Source organism: Sceloporus undulatus, chromosome 2 (genome assembly GCF_019175285.1).
Source record: "Sceloporus undulatus isolate JIND9_A2432 ecotype Alabama chromosome 2, SceUnd_v1.1, whole genome shotgun sequence".
NCBI lineage: Eukaryota > Metazoa > Chordata > Lepidosauria > Squamata > Phrynosomatidae > Sceloporus > Sceloporus undulatus.
In genome coordinates, this window is record NC_056523.1 from 77,002,730 (window position 1) to 77,025,987 (window position 23,258).

Consider the following 23,258-nt stretch of genomic DNA (forward strand, 5'->3'; position numbering starts at 1 on the left):
TTGCCCTGCTGAATTCCCTGTTCCCACCTACCAAAGTTTTTCAGGAAAGCTTAAAGTCCAGTGTGTAGAACAAGAATCTGCTAATTGACAAAAACAAGTTATTTTATCAACCCCCAGAATCCCCTGGCAAAGTTGGTTACTGGCCATATTGGTTATGGTTTAGAGTCCAGAAGGAGGAGGAGGAAGAGAAGGAGGAAGTGGTGGAGATGGAGAACTTTTCCAAAATTCCCCAATATCACAGAGAACCAATTCCAACAGCTTTGGCTCCTTGTAAAATGTAGTCTTTCTCTGTGGATGGTTCTCTGTGGGTGAAATTATTGACACATCCTCTTGCAGCAGTTCTCCCTGAGAGATCAATTGACTTTTCAAAGCTCTTTCTTAATTACATTACTTTCTAATCAAGCCCAGGATGAAGGAGAATAATTTCTCCTCACAATTGAGAATGCAGGTCCCTGAATGCTGTTTAGGCCAAAATGCCACTTGAAGGCCTACCTTTCCCAGCATTGAAGCTACCACCTGTGCCATTTCAAAGGGCTTTCTGCTTTGTTTCCAGTTACCCAAGCATTGTTTATTTCTGTGCTGATATCAGCCTCAAAAGACATTGTGAGTGGGGCAGATTGATCACTTGTCTGGACTCTGTCAGGGATGCAAGGCGAAGCCAAGGGCATATGAAATAGGGAATATAGGGAAAGTCTGTGGAATGGGTAGATATGTTATTTTCTGGGCCATCAAAACACATCTTCTGTTGATCTCCTCAGGTGCCACTTCAGCCCCATGCCTGATATTCATCTTCCCAGCAATATTCTACATCCGGATCATGCCCAAGGAGACAGAGCCAACAAAATCACCTCCCAAGATCCTGGTATGTAATGCAGCCTGTCCATATGTATGCACACACACACAAATAGCCATGTTATGCTGATATATGTGTATGTTGTGTACCTCCAAGTCATTTCCAACTTATGCTGATCTTAAGGTGAACCTATCACAGGGCTTTGTTGTCAAGATTTCTTTGGAAGGGGCTTGCCATTGCTTTCCTCTGAGTCTGAGACAGTGTGACCTACCAAGGCCAACCAGTGGGTTTCCATGGCTGAGTGGGGATGCAAACCATGTTCTTCTTCAAGCCCTAGTCCAATGTGCAAACCACTACACCAAACCAGCTCTGTCACACACATATAGACATAGTCATTTTGTGAGAGAGTCAAAAGGGATTGTAGTGAGCAAGTAGGAGAGGTTTAATCCAGTTGCACATCCTCCCATGACAGTTGTCAAAAGCAATAGCGAAATAGTGTCCATTGATGCCAATTGCATTAAAAAAATAACTCTTAGTGGTTGTTTTAGCAGAGGCTGCTTTGGAAGTGGTTCACAGTTGCAGAGGATAGGATCAAACTTGCATTCCCTATACATGACTATGAGCTAGCAGTAAAGATTTCATAGGCATGGCACATGCGGTCTTAGCATATGTTTTGGTGTGCCTAGGGCAGCACATCCTAAACCCATACAAAATATGAAATGTTGGAAGGCCAGGATATATATGACTCATGCAACTCTGGAAGACAATTTTCTTTTAAGAGTGAAATGCCTTCAAATCCCTGTCTGCATGGGCCACATAAACCAGCGTCCCTCCCCCATCCTTGGTGCAAACAGACTGAATGACATCCAGAACTGGGGTATATTCCCCTTAGAACTAATTTAAATATATCCTGTTTCTTCTGGATCTTCCCAGAAATTCTGGAGCCCTCCATTCCAATGCTGGGTGGCTGTTTAAAAGGCCACTGAGCAAACTGGAGCATCTGCTGCCACCACAAATCATTTGCTCTGAGGTCAGAACAAAGTGCCCAGGCTTGTGATTGAGGCTGGGTGCCTCTTTCTGAACTCAGAACAAAGTGACCCATGGCAGTGGCCGACACACATTTTAAACAGTCACCTGGCATTGGAACAGTGGACCTTTGCAATGGGGGAGGGTCAGTGCAGCTCAGGATACTCTGGGCTGCCCCACACCAGTGCAGACCGGACCCACATCATGTACACTACTCCACCCCAACTTGGTAAGCTTGCTAGGGACTAGTTAAAATGTCTTGGAGAGGCAATGGGATATTGGCCTATGGGTTCATAGTTGGCCATCCCTTGCTTTGGTATTCCCTTGGTATGTTTGGGATAATCTCTTTCTTTCTTGTCTTTATCTCTCTACAGGCAGCTCTCTTTGCGTGCCTTGGTGTGCTGTTCATGATTATGAGCCTCAGCTTTATCATCATCGACTGGGCATCTGGAGGTGGGAAGAGTGGAGGCAGTCACTAACAAGGCAAGGCCTGGAGCCTTGTAGTGCAGATCATCGCCTTGGGAGTCTAAGTTGGCTTGGATACATTTCCTGCTCCCCTCCACCTCCACTAGTACTGTATTGTAATGTAGTCCCTTGCTCCATTCTGAGCCAGGGGTACTGTTCCGTTACTCAGTCGTTACCCCCAGATTGAGCCAGGGGATGCTACAGGCCGGACCTGACCAGAACCAATTTCTAACTCTTTTGAGCATTTGATTTTATCCCCAGGTTTGGGATGGATCAGACCAATGGCGCCTAATGAACACACAAACTGGGGAAACATGCCATTTCCAGGGGGTTGGATGGGAGCTGCCATGATAAGCACATCCAGCCCTGTATGTCCAGTATGGCTGGCCCACACTGACCAGGCTGGAGAGTGACTGGCAGAAGAAGATGGGAAGGTGGAACTGTGGCTAAAGAACATGGGTATAAAGATCTCACCTGAAGTTCACAGTTGATTGGAAGAAATGGCTTTCCTAGTCGAGGCTAAAAATAGGAAGTGAATATGTTTGGGACAGGAAAATAGGGTTCAAACAGTAAATATTTCCCTATGAGTTCAAGCATAGGTCTTTCATCCCTCTCAGATGACATTTCTCAGCCTTTATTTCTTAATATTTCTTCTGCTAGAGTATGAGCTTCATGATCAACATTCCTCTCCCAGGACAGTTCACTGCTCAATGTGATGGTGAGGTGAGCCTTGCCAGTTTCCATCTGTGAGCAGCACTCTGCTGCCTACTCCTACCTGGGAGGGCTGGTGCTAGGAGATGATTTGGGTTTATCCACCTTTATGAACTGCCAGTTGGGATCAGATGCAGGTTTCTGCTGGCCTCCCTGGGTTCACTGTCCATATTTGAATTTCACTTAGGTAGGTGAAGCCAATCAGGCAGGATTGCTTTGCGTTCACAGAGGGGTGCTAATATTTGGAGTAAGATTTGCTGTGAGGAACATTGCTTTTCCTTCTTTGGAGAAAAGTGAGCTTGAATTTGGGATAGGAGTTTAGCTTGCTTTCAGTGACATAAGATCTCCGTTTCTCTCCCTTCCTTTCACTGGCAAATGGTAAGGTGTAATCACATGGTATTTAAGATTCCCACAATAGTGAGGCTTTTGTGTCCAAGGCTCTTACATCCTGAAAATGTATGTTACCTGTGACCAGATCCTCCCATCTGAGAGACCATTCCTTTTCCACCTCCCTCCCTCCCTCCCTCCCTGGTAACATGTCATAGTGGCCTCTGTCCCCATCTACTGGCAGATGCTACACATACTGGGAAATGTAACCCTGTCACCAAACTGGTCCACTGGTCTAACCACTTGCTACAACTTGACTGCTGCTAATTTTAGTAGCTTTAGAATAACTTACATTTGTTTGTACATACTTATGTTACTTTTTTCCTCCTGTCTATTCCATGGGTGGGATTCCAATGGAATTGTATTTATGTAGCTGGCTTCCTGAATTTGGTAAGAAGTCCCTGTTTTTCTGTGGCATACATAATTTGCATAGGAACTGCTGAATATTCAGTGCACCTGTGAACTAAGCGATCACACCTTGTGCAAATAGCAAATAGGAAAAAACTAATCAATTGTCCCCATTTTATTCTCCAATCTTGTCATTTAAAAAAAAAAAACTAGGACACCCCCCCCCTCCCGGCATCAGAAATGAACACCAAGCACATTTATGTACTGGGCTGTGAAATTTTCTATGCCTCTTCTTATTGGAGTCTGCTCACAAGCAAGGAAAGAGGAAATACATGTAAGAAGCTATTGAGAATGTAACAGAATCAATAGAAGGCCTAAGACAGGGTGGGCAACAATTCTTGAGACCCCTGATTCTCTCCAGGGAGTCTTAAAGATAGCCCCCCCCCCCAAAAAAATTTAAATAAATAGAAAAACCAAACAAAACCAGAAATGGCCCAAATATCATTTCCACTACGGGGCCAAAAAACACAAAAACAAAAATCAACCTCTTTTTTTTTTTTAATCAATCAATACAATTTATTGAGTAGCCCAAGGGCCGTTTCAAAATACTAGTAACATAATAAAAAGCAGTATCACACAGCTATATATAAAATGTAAATACAGTGCACTAGGTGCAATAAACCTCCATACAATATAAATACATATGCATAACCTAAGCGTGCACCAGAACCAGAACATGCACTACTTGTCTACAGCTTATGTATATCTAAAAGATATACAATATGTGCTAAAGGAAATACTAGTAAACAGATAAAATAAAATAGTTAACAATTAACAATAGTATGTAAGATAGTTACCATAGGGAATAAAACAGAATTAAAATTGGAATTGAAATGGGAGGCAAAAGTAACATAAAATATCCGTCGACATACATCAAATCTGTTCATCCCCCTTACAATTAACACCAATCATTCCAACATATCTAGATCTCAACAGCGATGCTTTTTTTTTTTTTAATTAAGCAGTGCAAGGAAGCTCTGCAACTTATTTAAAAGGTGTATTGCCTTTCCTGAAGACCTTTAGGAGAGGCAGCCCCTTCTTTTTCCTCCAGGAAAAGGATGGTCCAGAGATTCTGGAGAGCTGAGGATGATAAAAACATCCTTGGTGGATACATGTGAAATCAAGACCTCACTATTCTTGCCCCTGGATTAAACTGATTAAAAGAGAAGTCAAAGAGGCCAATTATTTTCAATGGCATATTTCTTAATAATATGGCTGCCTTTTACCAGACCAGACTATTTGTCCCTGTAGTCCAGTTCTGCCATTCTGACTGCTTTCTTGGGCCTCCTGCAGAGGTCTATCTTATTCCTTGTTAATTAGATGGAACCTGGCCAACAGACTGAAGTGGAGATCTTCTGTATGCAGAGCAAGAGCAGTTCTGCTCCTCAGCTCCAGTCCCTTCCCTGTTACAGACCTTGAATTCCCTTCATAAGTGAAGGGAGAAGGCATGATTGATATAATGTTGCACAAAGGGGAGGTTATTTGTTCCTCTTCAAAGTCATGAGTGAGAGAGAGTCTAGAAAGTATAAAGTTAGCAATAACAGGTTCAGGTTTAATCATGAAAATGAAGCATCAGAAATGGTTGTGTTACATCTAAGGAGAAAGAGAAAATTAATAGCTTTGGTCAGCAAAACTAGGAAGGAAGCAGTGAACTTGCATCCTACTGTGAATCCTCAAAACCTGCTCTGAAGGACTGGAAGAATCTCTGGAACATGTTTTTAGATGACACAGAAGACTGCCAGGGATCAGGAAAGAAAATCCCATCACTCTAGTAGTTGGCTGCTGGCACAGTGTTGGATTTAGGATGCACAAATGGTAGGAGGATTCAAGGTTAAAACTGTGAACATATCCTCCATCCCAGAGCTAAGTGTGTTCCTTGGTTCCTTGGTGTGTTCCTCTTTCATATAATATGTGGTTTGCAGCCTTTTCAAAAGTAGAGGAAATATGTAGTTTATTTCCTTCTGGGGAAACCTGAATGTGTGGGCTCATAGGACTGGTCGATGAGCAGCAGTGGGCTATTTAGAGTAGTGGTTTGCCTTGAGGGTTCCCAGGAAGCTTCCAGGGAAACTTGGTGTTGTAAGTACCTTTGCTAAGAGAGCAGACTGGGGAAAGTATTCATCTATACCAAATATATTTTCATTTGTATTGAAATGTATTTGGTATTAATCTCCCATTGTTAGGCCACACAGAGCTGGTCTTGATGCTGGCAAAACCACCACATTTGCCTCCTATGACACTTAAGAACTTCCAATATTAATCAGATGAAAATGATTCCATGGGTTTTATATTTAAAAACGAAAAGAAAAAATCTCTTCATTGTGGATGAAGCAAGGAAGGATTGAACTCGCTTCCATTTTGAGCCCTGAGGTTGCAACATCACATAAAAATATTTTTGAAATTTTGAAGGGCACATTCCCCTTTGGATTATGAGAACTTGTTTTTAAGACTTGCATAAAATAATATGTTGTATAAATCAAGCAATGGTAGGGTGGTATTTTAGAATTTGTGATCCAGCAAAACCTTTCTGTCTTGATCCATATTGGAACAAGAAATCTGGCATTCCAGGAAGCAGGATACGTTCATTTTCAGCATGCATGTTTTTGTTTGATAAGTACAAATGGAGATGGATACAATTGGAAAGTCGATTTCTTGTTGTTAAGCACCCAGACTGGGAAGCTCTACCTACCTGTTCCAAGTCTAATGAGGAGAAGGAGCCTTGGATGAGCTGATATGCTAAACTAACTATGGCCCCATACAGACAGGCCAAAATAAAGCTGCTTCGGGTCACTTTGGAGGTATGCTGTTTCAATAATGCATGCATCCTAAGAGTCCAGAAGCTGCACCAAAGCCATGCTCTAATCCTTAGGACTGGCTTTGGCACGGCTTCCGGACTCTTAGTACGCATGCATCATTGAAATAGCATACCTCCAAAGTGACCCGAAGCAGCCTTATTTTGGCCTGTCTTTATGAAGCCTATATTTCTGGAATAAAGTCTCAGACAAAAAGGGAAGGTCCACAATATTGTGGGATGCCTGAGATTAAAAACACTGGGGGCCTCCTTTATATCACTGTTATACTCACTTCCATAGACTCTGTGGTTTTGCTTTGCCAGTTCACATGGGAATGTTGCCCATGCACAACAGCTGGGCCCTATGTGTGGTTTCTGCGTACAGTACAAAAACCACCTTTCATTTTCCACGCACAGGGAAATTCTTCCTGCTGTGATTGGGGCTGGACTGCACATTTCAGACAACTATGTATCACAACAGTGTTAAACAGTACCGTTTGGTCAGTTTATGCTACAATAATTGATGTGTTTTGCACCAACAATTTTCCTAGACACTACATGAAGCTACACTGCCCCCTGCTGTAGCTTGTGGCTATTGCTGCTTCCAGTAGTTTGCACCTTAAAAGGCTGCTGTAGCAAAGAAACACATTACAAAAATACATTGAGGAATAGAGCTAAAAGAATCAATTGATATCTTTGAGACTATGGCTCGAAACAGATGGGCCAAATAGAGTGGCTTCCACCTGCTTCGAGCGCATGATGTTTAGCTGATGCACACCCCCAAAGTGGACCAAAGTCATTCTGATGCTGCCTAAGGCAGCCTAAAGCCACCAGCAAAAGTAGCAGATTTAATCTGTTCCTGCTGACAGCCTGTTTGGGAACAGGCTGTCCAGTCAACACGATCCCAGAGTGATCACAGCCAGAGCAGCCAGAGATCACTCCTTCTGGGTCATCTGATTTGGCCCTGGGTGGGGAAAAGAAATTTCTAGCATAAGATTTCATGCACAGAGACCACTTCATCGTCAGGTTCAAGACTGATGCAGTAGGCTGTGTACACAAAAAATTATGCTAAACATTTCTTCCTCCCACATACTCTCAAAGGTATAATAGATTCCTATTTGTCTTTTCATGCAAAAGCAGGCTATACTGCTATCTCTTTGATGGCTAGTGAAGTCACAGACCTTTGCAAATAATTGGCTGCTGATACTAGATCAGGAGTTAACTCCATTTGAACTTAGAGATCCAATGTCCAACTTTCCTGCACCAGTCCCCACCATCCTGTATCCAATGCCCTACCCTCCTGCACTTGTTCTTAGGTAGGTCCCACTGAACTTAACCATTTGCATAAAATGGTTTCCTTTAAGATGATAGTGGTACTAGTCTGTATTACATACTGTGACATTTTGCTTGTGGTATCTTGTGATTTTTATTTAAGCAGTTTGACAAAAATCTATGATCTTAAACCATTGTTATGCAATTTAATTTCCTTTAAATTAAGAAAAAAAAATCTTTACTTCCAAATAAATTGGTTCAGGGATCTAAGCTGAAAAGGAAGAGTTAAAACACACAGAGAGACACATTTGATCCCATCTTGAGCTACTCTAATCCAAACTGTAGTCAACACATTTCTTGCAATCTTCCCCATTATGTTTGCCACCTTCTACTTTCTCTTGCCAAAAGCCATGAGGAAAGATTCTTTTTTTTTTTAAGTCATTTATTCAGAAAATGCACCTTATGAATTTCAAGGCTGGGGTGGGTGGGGAGGGTAGGAAACAAGCCAAGGTGAATATTTTTACAGCACTATGGTTGCAATAAGAGTTTTAAAGTCCATAAATAATTATTTCTAGGGTTTAATAAATATAATGGACGTAAAATAAAAGACATATTTTTGTACTGGGGTGGTGGCTCGTCAATTCACTTTTTATAAATACTGTATATAAGAGTAGATCTTTTTTTAATGTATTTGTTGCTGCACCCAGTAACTCTGTATAGTGTATATATTTTGTGTTCACAGTGAAGAGGGAGGAGATGCCAGAAGACCTACCTGAGCTGTGGTGAAAACACAGTGCCAATTTTGCAATTCAGGATATTTGGGCAATGTTGACTGCTTGGTGTCCAGTTGGAAAAGAAGTGGACAGAGGAGGTGTCATTTGCAGATCAAAAGTTTGTCACTGGGGACTAGAATGAGCTTCTTACTAGGAAATTGGAAGTCAGTTGGAAATCTTCCACCTGGTTTCAGCAAGCTTTTACTGACTAAGGACATGATCCACTGCTGCGCTGCATGGATCTCACAGGAACACAGGCATCCCAGTCCAACCAAAGCCAACAAATGTATATAGTTCTGCCACTGCAAGCCCCATAGGCCATGGGGAATTGTTTATTTCTGGTAAGAACAATTGCAACAGCTTCTAGCCAGGAATAAGATGTAGCATGGGGTCAGGAATGCAGTTGCAGACTGTGAGTTATGTGTGCTCCCACCAGTTGCAGTAGAATCGGGAAACCTTTGGATCACACAGTCTCCGACTTTTATGAATGCCTTGGGAGCATATGAGGGTTGCGGAATATCATAAACAGAGGCTGGATGGCCATCTGTAGGACTGTGGAGTGCTTTGAATGTGTCTTCCTGCATGGCAGGGGGTTGGACTGGATCATCCTTGTGGTCTCTTCCAACTCTATGATTCTATAACCGATCAATGGATTGTGATCCAGGCTTCAATAATGAAAAATGGAAGAGAGGAGGGAAGGGGCCATAGCACAGCAGTTCCTTAGCATTACAAAGCCATTCTGGCAGCATTCTGGTTGGCACAAAAATAATCTACCTTGTGCAGCCTTTTTGCCACTTCATTTTTATTTAATTCTTTTAGCTCATTACAGTTTCAATGTTAAGCAACTGTAGCAGTCCCTCCCTTCTATTTATATGTATATTTATTAACTGTCTACAGTTTAATCTGTGGGCTTGAGAACTGTTTCAAACACTTTTTATGCATCCTGCTACAGTGATTGGCTTTGTGCATCTGCACTGATAAAACAAAACAAAATAATGTAAAGGGACAGGATGATGAAGGGTAAGCAACTGTCCTGCATTTTAGGACTGGCTAGGAGTGTAGCAAGGGGTGATTGAATGAGGGCATTGCCCCTTCAAATAAACATTCTGCACCCATGAAATTTTCTTACAATCCCTAAATTTCTAGCATTGCAGGAAATGAGACTTTGAAAATCACTGACACATAGGATTCTTCTATTTGCTGTGTTTGTATTCCCTTTATAACTTTTCCTGCCCCTTTCTCCTGGATACCTAAACTCTTTTTCTAAATGTTCAATGAAGTTTTAAGTTACTGCATAGTGCACTATGCCACTGTGGCATAGTGATTAGGTGTTGGACTAGGACCCAGAGACCAGGGTTTGAATCCCCACTTGGCCATGGAAACCACTGGATGACCCTGAGCAAGTCATGCTCTCTCAGTCTCAGATGAAAGGAAAGGGAAACCAGTTCGCAAAAATCTTGCTAAGAAAATACTGTGATAGGTTTGCCTTAGGGTTACCATAAATTAGGAATTATTTGAAGGCACACAACAACCAACCAACAGTGCTAGGAATTGGAAGACTGAAGAAAATTTCATGGGCAGACAGAATTTTTCTTTTGGAGAAGCATTGCCCTCATCCCCACCACCCTCCCTGCCTAGGCCTTTTGTATGGGCTGCTCCTCTTTCCTCTTCTTTTCTAAAAGCAGCTTTATGGAGCTTCCTGGTGGTGGCAAAGTGTTCTCTGGAGTTTATCACATGGGAGGAATTTCTCTTAATTTTGAATGAAAAGAAAGTGGGGTCAGAACGCATTCATGTGAATTTGCTAGTTCAGCGAATTTACGTGAATTTGAATTGCATTCAAACTGACTTCCCATTGCCTGAAAATAGCTTGCCATTGCCCAAAATTGCGTGTGGTAGTCTATCACGCAATAACATGACACCCCATGATTGCGTTCGGATTGCCATTGGATTATACTTCCAATTTCCCTTGTCTGATAAACTCCTCTGTTTCTTTCCTGAAATAGCAGGCAGGCTGTGTTGCCCAGCTCAGCGTGGGTCATGCATCGGTGTCTCATTCCTGTGTCTAACAGAAACCTCATCTCAATGTATGATCATAGGAATGTATTCCTGGAGAAGAAAGATGTGTTGCTTGGGTTTCCCTCCTGTTTTTTCCCCGCCCTTCATCTGGGACCCTTCTACCTTCTGCCAAGGGATTGGGAGGGGAATGGGTGTCCTTCCTGTCCTTGCCCTGCATCCCAAATCCATCTATAAAGAGAAGACAGGTCTGTCTGGAGAAGTTCTATTTCTGTAACTTGTACTAGGGGTCAGTTTTAAATTATATGCTGAAATTAGATCTATATTTGGAAATGAAATAAATCTTTTTAAAATAACAATAAAGAAAATGTGAAACTTCAGCCAGTACTATGCCTGTGTGTCTGTTGACTGAAAACCTGAATTTTGCAAGGCAGATTTGGATTGGTCCCTCACAAAAACAAAAGCAAGCAACACTACTTGCTAAAGCAAATAGAAACATACATTCTGATTCTAGACTTCTTAACCCATAAATATGTTTCACCAAGTTTAGTAGGACTCATTTCTTGGTAGCACTTTTAGGATTGCAACCAAAATTTCATTGCTGGTTCCCCTTAGTGAAACAGTTGTACCACTATATCGAAGCAACAGAGCTTGGGAAACTTATCTTTTGGACTACAGCTCCCAGAATCCCCCAGCCAGCATGTCTATCTTTCCGTCTCTCTTTTCCTGGAAGAGAGGGCATGCTTGATATAATTACAGTTTATGTATAACTAAAAACATTTGATGGATTTCAGGAGCTAAAGTACTATAGTACTGTATGTGGTGTTTTGTGTCTTCACATCAGTTCCAACTTACAGTTATGGTATCCTAGGTTTTCTTGGCAGGATTCAAAGGAGATTTGCCATTGCCTGCCTTTAAGACTAAGAGAATGTGACTCTCCCAGGGTCATCTAGTGGGTTTTCATAGCTCAGTGGGGATTCATACTCTGGTCTGCAGAGTCTTAGTCCAGCATTTAGACCGCTACATCACACTGGCTCCTAACTCACTATATGTTCTGATAAGAGGTATTGAAGAGACAATATAGCTACTCTTGACAGGTACCTTGGGATGTTGTTTGTACCCAATGATTACTGCAACAACAGAATGTTACATGTTGGGATTGTGATCAGTACATAATTGAGTAAAAGTCAGAGACTGGGCTTTCTGTCAGGTCCCAAATAACAAAAGAGAAATCCAAGAGTGAGACTCAATAGTGTTGGCTTTTAAGCTAAAAGTGACTGGCCATGGAAAATAAGGGCTCCCTAAATGGTGTAGTGGTTTGAATGCTGGACTACAACTCTGGAGATCAGGATTTGATTCCCTGCCTGGACAAGGAAATCCACTGGAGACCTTGGGTGAATCACACACACTCAGCCCCAGAAAACCCCATGATAGATTTGCTTTTGTTGTTAACTGCCCTCAAGCTGACTTCAAGCTCTGGCATTCCTGTAAATTAGGAATCTTCCAGGCTCCCTATCCTGAACAGACCTGCTCAGTTCATGCAGACTTAGGTCCAACTCACACTGCAGAAATAATCCAACTTGAGACCACTTTAACTGCCCTGGCACAATGCTAGGGAATTCTGGGAACAGTAGTTTTGTGAGACATCTAGCCTTCTCTGGCAGAGAGCTCTGGTGCCCCAATAAACTACAATTCCCAGAATTCCCTAGCACTGAGCCAGGGCAGTTAAAGTGGTCTCAAACTGGATTATTTCTGCAGTGTGTTTTGGACCTGAGTCTATCCAGCCGACATGTGGTCTTCCTCTCTTTCTACTATCCTCTACCTTTCCTAGCATTATTGTCTTTTCTAGTAAGTCATGTCTTCATATGATGTGACGAAAGTATGGCAACCTCAATTTAATCATCTTGGCTTCTAGCAAAAGTTCATACCCAATTTACTCTTGTTGCCATTTGTTTGTCTTTTCAGCCATCCACAGTATCTGCAGAACTCTTCTCTAGTACCATATCTCACATGAGTTGATTTTCTTTCTATCAGCCTTAGAGTCACTATAAGTCAGAAATGATTTGAAGGCACACCACCACCACCACCACCACAACAACAACAACACCTTCAAAAGAGCCAGTGTAGTACAATGGTTTGAGTGCTGTACTATGACTCTGGAGATCAGGGTTCATTTCCCCACTCAGTCATGAAAACCCACTGGGTGACCTTGGGCAAGTCACACTGTCTCAGCTTCAGAGGAAGGCAAAGGCAAACCCACTCTGTACCTGTCGACTTATGACAACCCCATGAATTTACTAAGGTTTCCTTAGGCAAGGAATACTCAGAGGTGGTTTTGCCAGTTCCTCCCTCTGAAACATAGCCTACAGCACCTTGTATTCTTTGGTGGTCTCCCATCCAAGTAGTAACCAGGGTTGACCCTTAGGGTCACCATAAATTCAAAAGGACTTGAGGGCACACAACAACAACAAGAAGAACAAGCATCAGGTTTAGAGCATGATGGGGCACAATTTCCCAGGAGACAGCAGAAACCTCAAAGAGACTGGTGACACCTTTAAGACTAAGGTGCTTATCACATGTGAGACTGGAACTCAAATCCAGAGCCAATCCAAAGTGAAGGAGAAGCAGAATCAATTCGAATCCAAGGCAATTCACATGATGAATTATTACACATGAAGAATGAAATTGTGGTCATTACTGAGGCAAAGCGGAGCCAGTGCACATTGAATTACCACACCGGTACATACCATGCGGATTCAACAATTCGAATCAGCATCCTTGCACATGCTCAGTGGGGGTCTAAATGCACTGAGAACCTTTGCACTTCTGGGGTGAAGAAGGGGGGCACTTCCTGGTTCCAGTTTCATGTGAATGATAGCTTCAGGTGAATGACAGCTTCACGTTTCCTCTTCCCTTCTATTTTATTCCCCCGTAAACATCCGAATGTGCCATCCTTGCCAGCCCCCAAAACCCTCCCAGCATCATCCAAACATGTCCTCCTTGACAGTCCTCCATTCCTCTCTGAAACATCCATCACTCTTTCTATGGGCTCTGGAGTCCGTTTTTTCATCCTAACCAACAGCCTTTTCTATGGGCTTTGGAGTCTGTTTTTTCATCCTAACCAGCAGCCTTTTCTATGGGCTTTAGAGACTGTTTTTTTTATCCTAACCAGCAGCCTTTTCTATGGGCTCTGGAGTCCGTTTTTGCATTCAAACCAGCACCCACTACCTACCCTCAGCTCTGTCCACGTTAAAACATGAATACATTCATTCCCCAGTAGCTCTCTGCCCTTTCCCCAGCGGCATTTCCCCCTCGGCAGCAATGGAAGCAGATGGAGTACCGGACGCAAATGGAGCAAAATTGCAGCGCCGGATCATGGGAAATGTGGGAACTTGGAGGTTTAGGGGAGTGTACCTGGACAGAAGCAAAGTTGCATTCCACACCAGACCAATTTGGATTGAAATAGAAGTGAGTCTGGAAACAATTTTTGTGAATTCGCTTGTTATCAAATTCACAAAAATGAAGAGTCACTTTGGATTGACTGTGAATCTGCCTCAGAATGACACCCCCCTCCATAGAAAGCAATCCCATGTGATAATACATCACGTTTTAATGTGAATTCGCATGGCTGGACCAGGAGTGACTCCAGATCTGAGCTGCAAAACCCCTTGTGTGATAAGGGCCTAAGTTATTGTTTTATGAGCTGAAATGAAACAATGCAAAAAGAAGACATGGTGAGCAAAACAAAGGCACTGGTCAATGAAAGCTGACTTTTCTACATTGTTACTAGCCCAACCCTACTTTTCATTGTTAATTTTATTAACCCAGGGATGTGCAGAAAATGTACATAACCCACTCTTAGAATTATCTATAATTGTTAGTTCATTTTCAAGGATGTTTGACTTGCTCTTTTTCAATAAGAATAAAAAGAAGATGGTTCTATTCCACCAGCCCTCACCATGAAATTAGGTTGCTAACATAAAGAATCCCTTTTTTTCTCTGAAAGTACTCTGAACTCATTTCTGACAATGAAAACAAAGCATCTGGTTCCCTGATTCTAGGTGTATATCCCCCTACATCACCACAGTGTTTTAGCTCTTGAGGTTCAAGTTAAAAAAGCAGTTTCCAAAAGCCTAAGGTCTGCTCACCCTTGAGTTAACCAGTATAGATGAGCCTAAAGTTGTGTAGGTGCACAGGAAAATCTTTGCAAACCAAAAGCAAAAAGAGCCAGAGCCACACCATTATGTGCAACTGCAAATTTCAAATATATTTGGCAAATAGCAGACTCCATATTATTAGAGCCTTGGGAAATGTTCTCTTGTGAATCATACATTTCATTTGTTCCTCTACTGACAACTCTGCATATATTTACTTCTGTCCAAGGAAAGTCTGCTGTAGTCCCTGTGGATGAAAATATTTATCCTATATAAAGCACACCAGTGCCCAGCTGCTGTATAAAGGTAACATTTAGAGGAAGAAATCTTTGCTGCCCTTTAAAAAATGAATTGAGAAGTGCTTTGATATTCAGTTACTAGAACTAAACTACCAGACAGTGGCTGGCATCCTGTTAGTGGCATGCACATGCATACATTTGCCTTTCACCTGCATATGTCATTTTTTGGGAATGCTGTGGAAGTTGGTATTTCCTCCCACCACAGCACCCAAAGCCCTCCATACCCAACTTACCATACAGCCTCTGAAGTTCCTTCCATGGCCATTTCCTGCTTTGTGGGGAGTAAGCAGGATGGCAGAAGCAGGCAGGCTGGCACTGGAGTGGCATAGCCAGATGCAAAATGATTAAAGCAGTGCAAAGACCTCTGGAGAATCTCAGGAGATTTCACTACTTATCTAATCATTCTGCAGCAAGCTTCGGGAACATAGCCAGATGCTTCTCTGATCCTGCCCACAGCACACATGGTGCAGCATGGCCATGTTGAGAGATGGGGCTTCAGAGGCTCATGGTAAGTTTGGGAGGGGTGATATATGGCTCACCTTGTGCAGATCTGCAAATGAAAAATTATGCTATACTGAACCATGCAAGGTTGCAGCCATAATCTAGAATTAGATCCTTTGACTTTAACATTATTGGACATCACTGAACTGCATTGTAATGCTTGCCTGGGACTTGGGAAAGCCAGGTTCAAATCCCCTCTGGGTGACATTGGGCCAGTCATGATTCCTCTGCTTGAACTACCTTACACTACTGTTATGAGGATGGAAAGGGGGGAGAGTAATATACACCATCATGAGTTCACTAAAGGAAAGTCAGGATAGTCATGTCACAAGTAATCATGACAAAATGAACCCATAGTCTATTGGTGCCGGTGCTACTTAGCAGAAAATTCCATATTTATATAATCATATGATTATAATATGAGTTATAGTTATGTGCATTTGTGTACTTTGAATATTCTTAGAAGAAAACTAAAACAGTACCCAGTAACTCTGTTTTGCTCAGAGTCTATAATCATTTCAGCCTGGCAAGAAAATCTTGATGTGGAAGCAGGCTGTTGTGATTTTCAATCCCATGTTGAAGTTTGCATGCGGCTGGAGATGCTATATTTCTTTCTAAGTAGCATGCCTCCTCTTTGTAGCACTGGCTCAAAAGCAGCCCTGGGATACTTATACAGCAAGGTCTGAGGCCACTGTTGATAAAGACATCCATTCAATGGCAAGGAAACATGGACTAGCACATGACTACAAATAGCTCATTTGGGCTATAGTAGTAATCTGGCCTCAGGCAACACAATAACAGAAAAGGAGATTGACTTCAGAAGCCAACGTCAGCAACAGCAAAGCTGCCAGCAGTACTAGGAGGCACTCTTCTCTATTTTCCAGGATCCAAAGGATAGGCTAGCCTTCTTTGCTCATGGATTCTTTATGAGCATAATTTCTCCAGTCAAAAACAACAAAAGAACTAGCTTACTAAATGAGCGGTTCCTTGTGAAATCCTTTTTCCAAAGTAGTTCCAATTTCCATGCAAGCACATATGCTCCAGCATTTCACACATTAATGCTGAAACGCAACATCAGAATATAGTGAAGATGGCAAAGCTTCTGAATGAGGAAGAACACATGGGCTGCAGCACCTAAGCTGTCGCCTCCTCTCTGCCCACTGAATTAATTGAATGCAAACAACTTTTGTACTTTGAACTAAGTTTGCAGCAAGTGAAGTAAGCCAAGGAGAAAGGGAGGAAGAAAGAGAAACTGGGTCATTTTGGAAGCAGCTGAAAAAGTGGGATCTCAGGATTAGTTGGGTCTGCCCCTGTCAAATCAGTTGGAATGCAAGCATCAAATGAGCTTTTTCTCTATAATCTATAATCAGGGCTTTTAGGTTGGCCGGGACAAGAATGTTATATGCCTTCACCATACACCCCTGTATTTCTTATAAGCTCAGCTGCTAGCTGCTACAGCTAGGAGAGAAATGGATTTCCCCCAGAACAATAATGTGCATTATCTTTGTTGTGATACAAAATATTTTGGAGTGCCAGTTGGAGATATGGTTAAGACTTAGTAAAAGGCATGTTCCTGGTGGAGGTAAACACAGCTACAACTTGTTTGTTGACTTTGAGACAGAAGATTTCACCCTGGTGTGCAGAACAGAAATTCCAGGAAAATATTAAGCAGGTTCCTCTTTCTCCTTCTCATGTCATCTTAGGTTTCCCAAGTCCAACCTCCTGAGCACCACACTGCCCTTTTCCAGCTCACTATTGTATGCCTGGCAGCGGAACCCAAAAAACTGGAAATTAACCAATATAGTGCTGCTATTTAGATTTGTGTATCTTCATCTTCCTAGCTACACACACACACCATTTATATAGATATGATTCACCACAGTTTCCTGTGTTTTTGTGTCTGTTGTGTTTTCCCACCTCAATGCATGGGGAGGGTCAGGTATGAAATAAATACTATTGTTGTTGTTGTATCTCCTGGAGGAGGCAACTATGACAAATCTTACAATCAACATATTTACTTTGGAATTTACCACTACACCACTGTCTATGCTTTAAGGGTAGATATTCATACCAGCCAGCTCAGAAAAGGGTTGTGTTTGTTTCTGTCAGTCTCTTTGGAAACCAGGCTCATAAAACTGTGCTTAAAATTGGCCTGTAGGTGGCATCGATGCCTTACTTTAAGTCAAATGTTTGCCCAAGAAGAACATAGGTTGCTATCAGCTGGGATGAAGGGAGATGGAAAGTTGGGCAGGGCAGGAGGGTGATTACGTCAATTTTATGATTGGGCAGAAATAAAGAGCAAGAAAGCTTACCCTGTTGAAATCCCTACCGCCACACATCAAATTCAAAGCCCCCCCCCCATTTTTAAAGTAAATATTATATCATTGATAAACTGGGTTTAAATCATTGTAAGCCATTTTACAATACAATAACATCCCAAATCTACCAAACAGCAATACCTTTATTGGACCAACCAAAATGCACAGTATATGTGTTGCAAGCTTTCAAAGCTCAACTGGCATCTTTGCCTGGCAAGGTATTAAGAACCATACAGGAGAAAAAAGTTGAAGATGTTAGCGATAGGCCTACATTTTGCTGTTGTTGGTATTAGTTCAGATCAGGGGTAGGCAACCTTTTTGAGCCAGGGGCCAGGTTGCTGTCCCTCAGACAACTGGGGGGCCGAAGCCAAAAAATAAATAATTAAATAAATGTTTCGAAAATTAATTAAATAAATAAACCGGGACAAATTTAGGACAAAATTTTCAAATGGAGGACACTTTTTTTAAAAAAAATGGAGGACACGCAAAAAAAATGCTAATTTAAAAAAAATGTTAATATAAATGCATGTTTCGGGGGCTTCTATAGACAATTGCCCCCCTTGCCTGCCGCTTGCCCCCCTTGCCCACCTCCTCCTGATAGGCCAAAGGCCCCACACCCTCACGCGAGAGGCCAAAGGCTCCGGCAGTAATCGGCAGCAGGACCGGGTGGGGGCCGGTCCCAAGGCCTTGCTGGGCCACATCCGGCCCACAGGCTGCAGGTTGCCTACCCCTGGTTCAGATGGTGTGGAGGGGTATTTCTTGCAGGCTTGCACCCACTCCATCTGGCCATGTGGCTACTGGGAGATTCACAAAGTCCAGGAAATTTAAGATCCATTTGCAACACAAAAGATACTTCCTGGCCATTGTACACTGAATAATAAAGATAAAGGTTCAGCCCAAGTTTATAGAAGCATCAAGTTGGAAGAGACCACAAGGGCCATCCAGGACAACCCACTGCCATCCAGTTGCACCCTGCTTCTTCAGGGACAGTACAACCACAATGCAAATGGATAATAATTTAACTTTCTGGATTTGGGAACCAGCAGCTCACAATGCTTCCACCTTGGATTTCCGTTTGCCAGCTAAATGCAGCTCAAGATTGGGCCTAGAGAGCAGTTTAGCACCTTTGTGGCATAACTTTGAGACTGATGGCAAAGAACAAAAGAGTTGGATGCCATCCAAGGTTGTTTGAATGTCCAACTCTAGCCTAAATCCAGATCAAAATGGGTCTAGATTCTAGAGAGTCTGCAAAACTCATTTGTCCTACATTCTCTGATGTTGTCCACTTTCATTCATGCTTGAGAACTATGGGCCCAGCAGCCATCTGCCTATGCAGTTTCTGATCCAGCTGGCAATAGGAAGAGCCAGAAGCCCGTCCCACTGGCGCTTCCTCCCTGCAATGCATACAGCCTTTCTCTGGCTCATGCTCAAAAGAGCCATCCATGCATAACATCCGATCAGGAGAAGGATCACTGCTTAACACCTGATTCAAATTCTTTATATGCTTTAAGTACAGTTCTGTATAACAACTGGTCCATCAATATTTCCAATCAATTAGTACAATCAATACTTTCCATTTAATTATGTCTTATTTATTTTGGGGATGGTGGGCAGGCAGTGGGGAGCTGGTTCTGGCTCTGGAGCAAAAAGGCCAACTAAGAGTTTTCCCCTCTGCCAAAGCTTGCTCAGCTTTGGAGTCACAGAGATCCCCTTGTCTGCTCCTGAGAAACAGAGCATCTACCCAGAGCTGGCCTGGGCTGACCCCATCTCTCAAGCGGAAGCAGGACCATGAAACTGCAGATAGAAGGAGCAGCTGCTCTGTGGACACAGAGGGCTGGTGTGGCCATAAAGCAGCCAACCTGAAAGGCTCTAGCAGAGGGACAAATAAGCCCTTTCTCCTAATTCCCTTCTCCCTTCCATGCCTCTTTTTCACATCTTCTTTGCTGTGTTGGTTCTTTTTTGTCCTTTTCTTCTCCCTGTTGGTGCAGTGGCGCTCTCCTCTCCTCCTCATTCCCAGCAAGCCCTGGTAAAACAACTGCTGTGTTTGATTGGTCCTTTCACCCTTTCTCCTTTACTGAGTATCTGATCAACTGAGCTGTGTGTACTTCCAAACAAGGACCTTTCTCTGCTACTCCGTCCTCACTTCAAGCAGGTTGATTCCCTCAGTCACCTGAAACCTGGCACAGGTTTGTCCAGTTCAAGTATATCTAAGTTCTTCAACCAGGCACACCTATCTGTGTGGAATTGATGGCAATTGTAATTTCACATATCTGAAGGGTGCCAGGTCATACAGCGATCACTCTTAGATACCATATACTATAGACGCATTATGGATTATGCTCGGTTCTGCCCACTGTAATTGTTTTATTTGTGTAATTTTTAATCCTAACTTATTTAATTCTTTTTTAAGGGAGGATATTATGTATATATTATGGTATGTTTTTAATTTACTGTATGCCGCTTTGATTGTTTTTACAAAAAATAGGATATAAGTGAAAAGGCTGGAATTCTTCAATGTTGTGTACACTCTTTTATCATTAATAAAGCTTTATCAGTAAAGCAGTAGCATATGCCAGTGTTCCCTATTTGGAGAAGTTCCTTACTTGGAGAAGCTTAGAACTGCATCTGGTTCTGGATCAAGATGGTACATAAAGTTTGACCTTGAGCTTTATTTGTTATTGACACAGACTTTAAATTAAACAAAAGGGTTTGCCACCTTCAGATTGGGTTTCAAAGCAAGCTGCCAAAGAACTGCTGTTCTTGCAATGAGCCAAAGATTGGAGACAGACAATTGTTTTAAGGTACAAGATTGCCATCTCTCTCATTCACTCACTTTTTTTTACTGGCCTCTAAAAGCCACTTAATTGCCAGGCATTATCACCAGGTGATAATCCTTATCTCCATGGAGTGAAAAGCTTCTCCTGCTGATGGCTGCAGATCAGGTTGCTAGTAAAAGCTCAGGAGCAGGCCAACCTGAGATTTTTCTTCCCTCATCAGTTCCTATTTTGAGCATGGTTTCACTTTCTGTGGTGTTTGTACATTTTCCCTCTTTTTAAAAATTCTGTCACTACTGCCTTTTCTGATAGGCTTTACAGTACTTTAAAAACTTGCAAATGATCTGTTTAGCAGGACCAAAGGGGGAATGGGCCTATGCACCATGTACAGTGCTACTGCATCCAAACCAGAGCCTGGAAGAGATACCTTTTATACTACAACTCCTCAAATTCCTTAGCCAGTATGGCTACTGGCCATACCGAGTGCAGAATTTTGTGACTTAACATTTAAAAAAAAATGTTTGCAAGGTGTATATATTAAAAAAACTCACTCACCTGCTTGAAATTCTCTAGTTGCATCATTATAAATTAGGGGTGGGGACTGTGCATTTCTTCAAAAGTAATTGGACTGCAAGTCCCAGGAGCCATAGCCAGCATAATCAATGGCGAGAAATGTAGAGGTCACTGTCAGGATCTATCCCTCAGATTTCCTGCCATAGCTGTTTAGTGACTTTGTGTGTTTTTAGTGTGTTCAATGATGGATGATGTGCTGTGCTGTGGTAACAGTGATGGTGGCTGCTTACATTCCTGAGGTTGGTTAAGGAGCAAATGAGTGGGGAGTAGGGTTGCACTGGGCGCTTCAAAGCTGGTCTCATGGGAATTGCTGGTAAAAGCTTGAAGGAGAGGCAATCCTGAGAAAGGGGAAGATGCAAATGTGTTTTACTCTATGTGTGAGTGGAGTGCAAGCCCTCCCAAAGTCTGAATTGCTATGTGCTTTTATTATGTTATGTAACTGCCATTACTTTAATCCTGACGCTGTGAGCATCTTTGGTTTCTGAATAAAGTTTTCCTGTTTTACTACTGGAGCTTGGATTTCTGAAATGAAGTGATCCTGTACATTACAGCCACGGTTCAACGTGAGTGGGAGGGCCCATAGTTCCCACTCCTGTTATACGTCTGAAAGACAACATGAATTTGACTTCCCCCCATACTTATACTCACCATCTTTCACCATTCACTTCTTGTTCAGCTCCTCTTGCTCTGTATACTCTTGATACTGTGACCAGCCTAATTGCCGCTTCATGCCATCCTCATTCTATTCCAGGAATTGGGGGATGGGGTGGGGTTGTGCATCAAAAGAAGCCTGTTTTCCATCATTAATAAACTATTGTGAAGAATGCCAGAGAGGACCTCCTGTGAGCACAAATTAGGATAGCAAGCCCTTGTTGATGCCAACCTGATCTCTATGTGGGCATTTTTGTGTGCCAGTCAGGGGTTCTAGCTAACAGTGCCAACTTATTATCTGGCCAGGGTGCTAGACTTGAGGAAATTCATTGGGAGAAGCTTTTCTCAGGCATAGAAGAATGGGAAAAGCTTCGCCCTCTCAATGACCTTCAATCTGCTGTTCAAAAATTCAGGAGCCTGGCCAGAAAGGGGACAATCCTGCAGGATCGAGAAGAAGTATACACATACACAGAGAGACCTCACTAAAACTGGGGTGGGATGATCTAACCAATGAATTTAGCTTGAAAGCCTATTTGGACTGAGAGAAAGAGAGCAGACACTGTTTTTCCCTGCATGTCTCTTCTGAATAGGACAATATTGCTAGTGAAAGAATTTAGGTCACTTGCTGTGCAGTGAGAATGGCTCACTGGTTGCACACATTGTCCAGTCATCTGGCCTTGGGCAACAGAAAGCTGCTTGTGAATGAGAATGTAATCAATAACCTGGTGCCAACCAGCAATTAACATCTCCATCTGAGGTCCTTTCCAGAGAACTAATGTCTGATCTCTGTCCCTGCTTCCCCCCATCAGTTTTGTGCTCTGCACATTCAATGGAGAATCCTTCATTAGCAAGGGCAAGCAATGGGTTTTCAAAGACCAGTGTGTGCAAAAACGACATTAAATTGTTTACTGACATGACGATGGTCTCCATATGACAATCCATTTGTGTGCTGCAGCCATTTACCAGATACACTTGGGCGGAGTGGATTTCCTCTACATCACTACCACTTTCTTGCGTGCTGCTTTCTAGAATGAATGGACTGTGCTTTTTGCAAAGTTCAGGACTTCTTTAAAAGGAAATTGGCCGTATAAGAAGAGCTGCCTCATGTATTAAGATATTGCTTCTTCCAGAGAATCATGTTCTCATCCAAAGAAGAATGCCTTTCACACAGACACTGACCTATGGTAGTCTTCCATTCACACTAAGTTAATGTAAATTAGGGTGTCAATTGAACAGAGCAAAATACAGTGTGGGTGTGTGGGTGTGATGGGGAGGGGGAACAATATTTTCTAGAAAGAAAAGTATCACATTTCATAACATCACCAGTGGAGTTCGGGGCCTTCTGTGTCACT

At 42.5% G+C, this 23,258-nt stretch overlaps 1 protein-coding gene across 2 annotated transcripts in view; it reads left to right on the plus strand.

Annotated features, from left to right (window-relative positions):
- Nucleotides 1-4,175, plus strand: part of SLC38A3 (solute carrier family 38 member 3) — a 115,457-nt gene extending 111,282 nt beyond the window's left edge. For both annotated transcript variants that reach the window (XM_042451116.1, XM_042451115.1), the window contains 2 exons: nucleotides 759-862; nucleotides 2,194-4,175. In XM_042451116.1, the coding sequence (XP_042307050.1) occupies nucleotides 759-862; nucleotides 2,194-2,298 (209 nt within the window). In that variant the 3' untranslated portion in view covers nucleotides 2,299-4,175. The remainder of the gene's footprint in view (nucleotides 1-758; nucleotides 863-2,193) is intronic.
- Nucleotides 4,176-23,258: the final 19,083 nt, after the last annotated feature.